This window comes from Dipodomys ordii, unplaced genomic scaffold (assembly GCF_000151885.1).
Source record: "Dipodomys ordii isolate 6190 unplaced genomic scaffold, Dord_2.0 Scaffold2, whole genome shotgun sequence".
In the NCBI taxonomy this organism is placed as follows: domain Eukaryota; kingdom Metazoa; phylum Chordata; class Mammalia; order Rodentia; family Heteromyidae; genus Dipodomys; species Dipodomys ordii.
In genome coordinates, this window is record NW_012267218.1 from 29,113,309 (window position 1) to 29,123,900 (window position 10,592).

Below are 10,592 nucleotides of genomic sequence, written 5' to 3' on the forward strand. Positions count from 1 at the left end.
CTCATGCATGCAAGGCAAGCACTGAGCCACCTTCCCAGCCCTGAGCTCTACTTCTTCATAACAAGCGAATTCCTAAAAGATTAGTCAACTTGGGCAAAGGCACAGAGGCATGAAATGACTAGGTTTGAGCACGTAACTGCAAATAGACTGCTCTTCCCTAAAGTTAGGAGAAGAGAAAGAAATGAGGTTGGAGAATTCAATTGTGGAGGTCTTTGATATAAATTTGTAATGGGAAATTATTGCTGCAGAGATTTTTCTAGTAACCATTACATAGGGAGATATATGATTTGGCGTGATCAGATCTGAAAGCTATGCAACAGTGCTTCATGCCAGTAATCCTTGCTACTCAGGAGTCTGAAATCTGAAGATTGCAGTTCAAACCCAGCCTGGGCTGGAAAGTCTGTGAGACTCTTATATCCAGTTAACCACCTGAAAACCAGAAGCGGAGCTGTGGCTCAAAGTGGTATAGTGCTAGCTTTGAGCATAAAAACTCAGGGACAGCGCCCAGGCCCTGAGTTTGGGCCCCATGACAAGGGGGGGGGGGGGGGAAGGATAGATCTGAGCAGAGCAGTTCTGGAGTCTGGAGGCAGAGACCAAGGTAGTGGCACCAGGAGTGCGGAGGAAGGAGTTACTGTGGGAATTCTTAGCAGAGTCAGAATTTGGTGACTCACTGGATGTAGGGGTTAGGAAGTAAGACAACTCACAGATTTCTGGTTGGCAAATCGGGATGGAGGATGGTGTCATTAACCAGGAACAGGTGTGGGAGGCAGAGAATGAGTTCCTTGTTTGTAGGAACCCTTGTTTAGCATGGCAACTTGCATTCAGTTGGCATTTACTAAGTAACTTCTTTAACCCTTCAGAGGCTGCTGAGTGCTCTTGGAGTTTGTGACCCTCTGGGTCATGTGTTTGGTACTGTACTCTAAAACTCTGGCCCTGGTGAGTGTGATCAGCTCCATACTGGCTTGGGTTCTCTCCAATTATATTTAAGACCATTTCCCCCCATCCTATCATACTTCTGTCTCTTTCCTTCTATTGTATCTTTTAGCCCTTTCTTCTGTTTCACGTGCTCCTCTTCCTGCTTTTTACACACAGGGCTTGTTTTCATCCTTCAGAGCCCAGCTCAAATGTCGCCCGTGTGGGGAGTCTTGTCTGGATCTGGCTAAGTGATTGTCTCTCCTCTACAAATCCACCATGACAGACTGCATTGTGGTGCTGTGGCTGGAGCTCTGGGAACTGCATTTCTGGAGGACAGCAGGAGAACCTGCTGGCTTTCTGTTAGATTGGACAATAGGTTGCTTTAAAGGAGCTTGGAAGCTGTGGGAGGAGAGAATGGAGTTGTTGGCTTGTTTCCCTCAGTGTCACCTTGGCAACAGCAAATGTTTCAAGCCTGCATTCTTTTTCACTCTTCAAATTCTGCAGTTGGGCAGGACTCTGCTTTTTTTTTTTTTTTGGGGGTCTGGTCATGGGGCCTGAACTCTGGGCCTGGGTGCTGTCCCTCAGCTCTTCAGCTCAAGGCTAGTGCTCTACCACTTGAGCCACAGCACCACTTCCGGCTTTTTCCTGCTTATGTGGAGCTGAGGAATCGAACCCAGGACCTCATGCATACGAGGCGAGCACTCTACCACTGAGCCACCTTCCCAGCAGCCCCTGGGCAGGACTCTGTACTTTGAGGGTTGTCAAAGTGTGAGATCCTTTGCGCCAAAGGGTTTGACCTCTGAGGTTCTAAATCTGAATTGTAATTTCTTCCTCTCGCCCCTGGCCATATTGTGCCAGCTGATTTCTCTAGATATTAGTTCTAACAATCTGTGTTTCTTTGTGCTTTCCTAGGCCTCCAACATCTCTTTTACTTATTCATACATTAAAGGCTCTCAATAGCATCTCTTAATGTGATTTCTGCCTTTTAAAAAAGATCTGACCTGCCACTGACACTGAATCTGCTTTAGGACTCCAGTTACTCTAACAAATCACTAGATTGTCTTCACAGACATTTCCTAAGGTATATTTAAAGTATTTCCCCAGGCCTCGGAAGGTGGCTCAGTGGTAGAGCGCTTTCCTTGCATGCATGAGGCCCTGGGTTCAATTCCTCAGCACTACATAAGCAGGAAAAAAAAAGCCAGAAGTGGTGCTGTGGCTCAAGTGGTAGAGCGCTAGCCTTGAGCTGAATTGCTGAGGGACAGCGCCCAGGCCTAGAGTTCATGACCAGTACCCCCACCTCCCCCCAAAAAAAGTATTTCCCCCCTGCTTCCAATCTAGTTCTTCCATTGGATAAATATCTCATTCATGTTTGCGTCCTCAGTGCCTACCATGGAGCCTGGCATCGTGTAGGAACCTAGTGATTTGTAAAACCTGAAATTTACAAAAGCTTATACCTTGGTTACTGCTGAAACAATGGCCAGAATGGATTGATTCTTTTCTTTCCCTCCCTCACTCCCTCCCTTCCTTCCTTTTGTGTATGTATGTGTTGTTCCTGGGGCTTGAATTCAGCACCTGGTCCTCTCTCAGCTTTATTGATCGAGGCTAGTGCTCTACCACTTGAGCCATAGCTTCACTTCTGGCTTTTTTGGTGCTTAATTGAAGATAAGAGCCTCATGGACTTTCTTGCTCTAGCTGGCTTTGAACTGTGATCCTCAGGTAGCTAGGATTATAGCCTTGAGCCACTGGTGCCTAACTGGACTGAGCTTTAGCTTTTTGGTTTTAAGTCATCAACAGACTTTGCAACAATGTAATTCTCTTAGAGTCAAGCATATTTCTTATAAGCTTGTCAAGAGTACAATTCATTACTTGATATAGCCCCACTATCATCAGAACAGCAAGGCACACATTTAATTTGCTTGAATTCTTTTTTTTTTGGTCGGGTCGTGGGGCCTGAACTCTGGGCCTGGGCGCTGTCCCTCAGCTCTTCAGCTCAAGGCTAGCCTTGAGCCACAGCACCACTTCCGGCTTTTTTCTTATGTGGTGCTGAGGAATCGAACCCAGGGCCTCAGGCATGCAAGGCAAGCGCTCTACCACTGAGCTGCCTTCCCAGCCCCCTTAGATACATTTTTAAGTTTGTGTTATTAGTAGTAGGATCAAACCTAAGAATTTATGTATGCAAAGGATGTATTCAACCACTAAGCTACATAACTAGCAACAGAAATTTTAATAATGCTATATAAACTGGGTATAGGGGCATGTTCCTGTAGACCCAGCTAGACAGAAGGCTGAGGCAGGGAGCTTTTGGTCAATTTGGGCAACATAGCAACCCTTGTTTTTAAAGGAATAAGAATAAAAGAATAAGAGAAATGGCAGTGCTTAACAACAAATTTGCAATCTTCCTGATTACTTACCAATAGGTCTGCTAACTAATAGCCCATCTCTGGATATGGAGCCCTGAAAGTCTTTCCTTAGCTGACAAATTGGACAATGTACAGCCAAACTTGCTAGGTGGACAGGACAGGTTTCTGGGCATATAATCAGTAAAAACTCCAAAGTCCAAAAACTCAAACAATATAATTGCTGCTCATTCATAAAAGAAAAGGCTGGAAAATGAGTACACAGAAATGTGAGGGAAGCCAGAGAGGAGCTATACTTGTGTTTCTCAGTTGTATGAAAACTGGTTCAATTAAAACACACTTAAGGGGTTAGACACATAACCCAATGGTTAAAAACATGTTTGCTTATGCAAAGGCCCCAGGTTTGAGTCTCACTTCCCACACAACTCACCAATTCAAACCAAGTATGTTCCGAAAGAGGCTGTAGCCCTACTCTATTTATTAGAAATCTCTTTTGAATTGCTGGTAGCTGTCACTATTGCTGTTTGAATGTACTATTTTGCTGGATGTGACAGAGCAAAAGGGTATAGGGTATGACTTAACACAGTACAGTGCTCAGTCTGCTCGCTACCTGCCTCCCAGTGTGACACAAGTGCTGTGTGATTAGTGTGCAGAAGACACACTGCACAGGGCAAAGGAAGAGAGGTGGAGAACTGAAAATATTGTTAGTAGGAAAGAAGTATTTTGTTTCCTTCCTTCTTTCCTTCCTTCCTTCCTTCCTTCCTTCCTTCCTTCCTTCCTTCCTTTCTTCCTTCCTTCCTTCCTTCCTTCCTTTCTCTCTCTCTCCCTCCCTCCCTCCCTCCCTCCTGTTCTGGGACTTGAACTTGGGGCCTGGGCACTGTCCTTGAGCTTCTTTTACTCAAGGCTAGCACTCTGCCACTTGAGTGGTAGAGTGTATGTGGTACTAAGGAATCGAACCCAGGGCTTTATGCATGCTAGGCAAGCACTCTACCACTAAGCCACATTCTCAGTCAGAAAGACATATTTGGAAGGCATCTCCAGGTTGCATCTCCTGCCAGTGGCACACGGTGCCGGGCGGGTGGGGGGGGGGAAGGAGGTTGCACAGGACTTAGGACATGTTTGTGAAGGATGAAGCCCCTCTGAAGGAACATGCCTTGTCATCCTCGGCCACATCGGCTGAGTAGCTGCTCCAAGCTCTGTGTTCAATGCTAGTCGCGGGTGGCATTTCTGTGAGGTGACTGCAATGGTCCACAACACTGAGCTCTTTTCTCCATCTCTGTGCCTGAATATATTTTTTTAGGTACTAGGGTATGGACTCAAGGGCCACGGGCTTGCTATACAGGTGCTCTACCACCTAAGCCATGCTCCTGGTCTTTTTTTTTTTTTAACTTTTTTTTCATTCTTGCCCAGACTGGCCTCAGATTATGTCTTCCTACCTCTGCCTCCAGCATACCTAGAATTATAGGCATATATAACCACTCCTGACTTGTTTGTTGAGATGGGGGTCTCGTTGATCCTCCCAATCTCTGCCTTCTGACCTTTATCTGTATATTCTAATATTGAATACTTAGAGGAAAGTCAGTTCTGCTTCCAGTGCACTGAATGGTTTCATTCATCATGTAAATACATTCTCAGAGAAAGGAAGCCATTGTCCTGATATTGTTAGATTTTTCCTTAAGAACTGAATGAAATTAGTTTAATCTCTAGTTTGTTACAGATCACTGCCTTCCCTTCTTTTCCTTTCCTTTCTCCTTCCCTTCCTTTACTTGTCTCCTTTCCTTCTCCCTCCCTTCCCCCACCCTTCCCTTCCTTCCTCTCTCTTCTCCTCCCCTTTCCATCCCTGTCACAGTGCTTGGGATTGAACCTAGGGGCCTTGCTATGCTAGTCAAGCCCTCTACCCCCGAGCTAACCTCTACTTCCACCTTAGATGTTTTGCTTTCTAAGTCTAAAAAAGAAGTTAGTGAGCTGCATGTTTTCCTGTGACAGGATTTTCTAAAAATCATTTTGTGTAACTCTGGGAAGATTATGTTAGAATGAAAATTACGGTGGAATTAGGACAGAAATCCTCCTAAGAATTTGTTGGGATATGGATGTCACTTTAACACTAATTACTTCAGGTTGTTTAAAGTTTTCAAAATTGCTCTCCTTAATGATACCAAGTAGTCTCTTGCCACATTGAAAACAATTCTTTTCCTAGCCTTTTTATTGTTGTTCTTGTTGTCTTTGAGAAAATTAAATACTGAACTTAATTCAGAACTCAAGTATTATTTACCTGAATGAAATTGCTCTCTAATGTGGGAGGAGCTACAAAAGGAGCATACTCTCCTCCATCCATCTTCTTTTTAATATTTCCAGGGGGGTGAGGCTGTGGGTTGAGTTGGGCAACTGGGTCATCGGTCTTTGGATGGGAATCTTGTTCATTTGTCTTTGGATGAGCATCTTGATCATCCAACTTTTTGTTGTTTTTCTTCATTGTGCTTAGGTAAAAATTAGAAAATTGAGGGAATAAGAATACAATAAACGATATGATATATAGAAAATAGTTATTCCATTTCTCCATTGATTGACAACTTTACACATTCTGGGTGTACTTGACACTGTGCTCGACACTATGGATACATTAAAAAGGACTGAGGAGATCCTGGCCTTAAAGTGTACACTTTAAGGGGTGACCGATAGTAAGGAAGCAAGCAAACAGCAGTAACAAAAAAGGATATTGAATATTAGGCACTATAAATATTCCAGAACAGATACTTGTAATAAAAGTGAGTGGCAGTGTGGGTGGCAACACTTAGGGTGATTAGGTTAGTCTCTAGGAGACTTTGCAATACACTCCCTTCCCCAGGCCATTGTTTTCCTAATTAATGGGAACACTTGCTTTTACATCATGTATAGGTGTCAAGTGTTTTTGTGTAAGTAAAGTAACAAAACTCTCCTAGATTGAGAATACTTCTTCCACACTATTAACCCATACCTGTGCTGTAGCTCTTGGTTGGGAAGTAAATAGTGGATATCTTTCTGATCAATGACAGTTTATCCCTACTCTCTTCATCTTTTTATGAAAGAGCTTCCACAGACAACAGTGACTGTTATTTGATCTCTCAGGACAGTTCTAAAAAGGAAACAAGATCTCAAAGTGTAATGGCCAATAACTTCCATGGAAGCATCCTAAACACCAGTCATCATTAAAGAACTTCCAATCACAAATACAGTGACTTCCTAACTCATACCCATACAATGGAAACTATTTTTTTAAAGCAGTAAATGTTGGCAAGGATGCAGAGAAGCTCAAACTGTTGTGTAATTGGTGGGATGGAAGTGATACAGTTTCTGTGGGAAACAGTACAATGATTCCTTAAAAAAAAATTAGACATAGAAATGGCCCAGAAGTCCACTCGTGGGTATATATCCCAAAGAACTGAAAGTACAGTACCGAAGTAATTTTATTTTTTGGTGGTACTGGGGTTTGAACTCAGGACTTCATACTTGTTAGATAGGTGATCTACTTCCCGAGTCACACCTGCAGCCCTCTGAAGAGACCCTTGTACAGCCATATTTGTAGCAACATTAAATTCATAATAGCCAGCCATTCTTACCTCAACTCAGCCAAGAGTCACAATCCACTGTGGGAGGTGTAAACTCACTTCAGTTTGAGCTTCCTCCTTTTCATGATGAAGCCTTTTGTATATAAAACCAAGAGAGAAAAGAAGCTAATTTCAGTTCTAACATTTACTTGTTACTTGTTGAGGTTCATGTGTTAGTGTCTTACAGCTACACGGTTACAGTTTGGTAGTATCATCTTCAAAACTCCATTTGTTGGAGTCAATCATTGAGAGTGATTGGATCATGAGGGCTCATTGACATAATCATTGGCTTAATCTACTGATGGACTCATACTTGTGTGTACATATTCTTTGTGTATACATTTTAATGGGTTTCATTTAGTCATTTTCATACATGTATATAAATGTTCTTTGATTAGATTGACCCTCTCACTACCCCATCTTGTTCCCCTTCCTTAAGTCTTCCTCCTCTCAAATCAGACTCATCATTTACAGGCAGTATTGGGATGTGGTAGAAACTTTAGGGTGGGGCTGAGTTGGAGCACTGGAGGTGTGTTCTTAGGGGCTATCTCTTGTCCCAAGTTCCTTCCTCATTCTCTGTTTCCTAGCCACCATGAGATGAGCATCTCTGCTCTGCTATTTCCTCCCCAGGGTGCGCTGCCTCACCATAGGCCCAGAAATATGGACAAAATAACCCTGCACTGAAACTGTGACTCAGAACTAATCCTTTCTCCTTTGCTGCTGCTTATATGCCAAGGTATTTTGTCACAGCCATGGAAACAAAGCATAGTTGGAGGGGGTTGCTGTCCACATTTGAGCCAAATTGTTCTTGGTGAGCCTCATTGAGTGCTCAGTCACAAGTCCTCAGCTAGTCCTTACCCTGAAACTGCCAGATAGGGAAACCAGCATTATCCCGAATGTCAGAGGAAATGATATGACTACTGTCATGGGAGGTTGGAGCAGAGATATGACCAGTGAAATATGTAATAGCGTTGTTCATATTAGTGAGCTGAACTTTTATAGTTTATATATATATATACACACATATATGTCAATAAAGAAAATCTTATTTATACTATCATGTTTTATTCATATTATAGATATAATAGAGGCCTATAAAACTCATACTTTAAAAGCAAATTTTAGTATTAAAAAGATTAACCATATTAAGGATTGATTAATGCACATGATGTGTAATGGAAATTCAAGAACATGTTGACTGAGGCATGAATTAGAGCAGAGGCATGAAGCAGGATGGTTAGAGGCTGTTGTGGGGATGCAGAGCTAGCTTCTGTTATAAGTTATTCTACTATGATTGTATATACATCTTTTCTAATCATAGTTTATAATAATTCATTCCTTTTGTTAGGTATCAAAGGTTCTATACATTGAGTTAAGCAGGCAAGATATAGAGAAATATTGTAGGTAAGGACTTGTATTGTGCAGCAAGAACAAGGACAGCCTAGAGGAATCCAATGCAATAGGCCATAACTTATTCTATGCAGCTTCACTTGTTGCTTTTAACCAGCTTTCCTCCCCCTCAGATATTTTTCTATGTTCTTCCAGTTACAATTGAATGAACATTAATTCAGTAGATAGTTACTGCAGAATTTCAGTATAATTTTCATCAGAAAAAGCAGCATTGTTGCCAGGAACCAGTGGCTCACACCTGTAATCCTAGCTACTCAGGAGGCTGAGATCTGAGAAATTCCCATGGGCCTTTTCTCCAATTAGATACAAAAAAGCTAGAAGTGGAGCTGTGGCTCAAGTAGTAAAGTGCTAGCCTTAAGCCAAAGAGCTTAAGGATAGCAGTGAGTCTCTGCGTTCAATCCCCTGGGGGCAGTACAAAAAAGAAAGGAAGAAGGAAGAAAGGAAGCCAGCAAGGAAGCAAGGGAAGCAAAGGAACGGAAAAAGGGAAAGGGAAAGGGAAAGAGAAAGGAAAGCAGAAGAGAAGAGGTTTGATGCTACTCAGGAGGCTGAGAGCTAAGGATCATGGTTCAAGGCCAGCCTAGGCAGGCAACTCTGTGAGACTTTTCTCCAGTTAACCACTAGAAACCTAGAAGTGATGCTGTGGCTCAAAACAGTGTGGCAAAAACAGTTCAGGGACAGTGCCTAGGCCCTGAGGTCAAGCCCTATGACTCATAACAACAACAACACACAATAAAAGAAAAGGAAAAGAGAGAAAGAAAAAGCAGTATTGTTGGCCTTTTGTTTTGTTTTGTTTTTGGTCAGTCGTGGGGCCTGAACTCTGTGCCTGGACGCTGTCCCTCAGCTCTTCAGCTCAAGGCTAGCACTCTACCACTTGAGCTACAGTGCCACTTCCAGTTTTCTGGTGGTTTATTGGAGTCTCACAGACTTTTCCTGCCCAGGCTGACTTTGCACCACAATCCTCAGATCTCAGCCTCCTGAGTAGCTAGGATTATAGGTGTGAGCCACTGGCGCCCAGCTGTTGGCCACTTTTAGTAAAAGGAAGGGCAAAGATATGTCATATTAAATCTGATCGTAGGCCTGACTTCAGTTTCCAAAATGACTAGCAAAACAAACACACAAGAAAACATCCACCACCCCCCACCAACACACACAGAACAAAGTATGGGTCAGCAAAGCAAGTCAATCAAGTACAAGGCCCTGAGTTCAAATCCCAGTTCTATCAAAAAATTAATCCAGAGAGCATTCTGTTATTTTATTTGGTGATATAAGAGTTTGGACTCAGGGCCCCATTCCTTGCTAGGCAGAGTCTGTACAACTTGAGCCATACTTCCAGTCTCTTGTGGAATTGGTTATTTTTGAGGTGGAGGTTCTTGCTTTATGCCTGCTCTGGCCTGGACTGTGATCCTTATATTTGCATTTCCTTGTGTGGTTAGGAATAACAGGTGTGCCACTGCATCAAGCCATTGGTCAAGATGGGGTTTTCTGAACTTTTTATGCCCTAGGCTAGCCTTGAACCATAGCTTGGATTACAGTGTCATTTTAAGACCAAATTGACAGATTATTTTTTTAAGAGAAGGAAATTCAGGCACTAAGTATTAAGTTTTCCCAGTCTTTATAGTTGAGGTTCAAGAAATAAAGCTATAAGTAAAAGAAGATGGAAAGAAAGTAGACATTTTCCCCTCAAATGGCCAGTATTAATTGAACTATTCCGTCAGTCCCTCCTCCATTTGGCTCATACCTAGGTTGCAGTAATCGCCACACACTTACGCAGAGGTGATGCTGAAATAGGCGTCTGGGAACCTCCTGGATGGTGACTAGGAGAATAATCTCCAAATAGCACACTGCCAGTCTTTTCACATCTCTCAACAGAAGGTGTTTTTGGTCTACTAGACCGGCAACTAACCACTTAGCAAAAGCAGCACAAGTCTACGCAGACTGGGCATTGTTCTATTTACACCTGCATCACAATGGCTGCATAGCTCTGAAGTAAGAGTAAAGCACTGGGAAAGGGCAGCCTGCAGACCAGCTCTGAGATGATTGCATTCAGTCCTCCTGTGGAACTGGCTGGTGGTTCTGGTGGTTGAGAAGTTTCCAGGGTTTCCTCAGGAAGAATAATCAATCTACCTATAGTACGATGGGCAAATATGTTGTCTGTGAAAGCTAAAACCCAACCCACATCATTTGTCATTCAGCTGATATGTATTATTCAATCTTCCTGCAATTTAAATATAGGTGAAAAACTTTGAGCATCTGTGAATTTCAAGCTAATATACCATTCTTTCTTTTCCTTCCTTCCTTCCTTCCTTCTTTCCTTCCTCCTCTCTCT

The 10,592-nt window shown here is 42.8% G+C and overlaps 1 protein-coding gene across 1 annotated transcript in view; it reads right to left on the bottom strand.

Moving 5' to 3' along the window:
• The window catches only part of Fam71d (family with sequence similarity 71, member D), a 47,891-nt gene extending 42,146 nt beyond the window's left edge, over nucleotides 1–5,745 (bottom strand). Inside the window, exon 1 of the mRNA XM_013013740.1 lies at nucleotides 5,545–5,745. Coding sequence (XP_012869194.1) covers nucleotides 5,545–5,745 — 201 coding nt within the window. The remainder of the gene's footprint in view (nucleotides 1–5,544) is intronic.
• Between the last annotated feature and the right edge of the window lie 4,847 nt (nucleotides 5,746–10,592).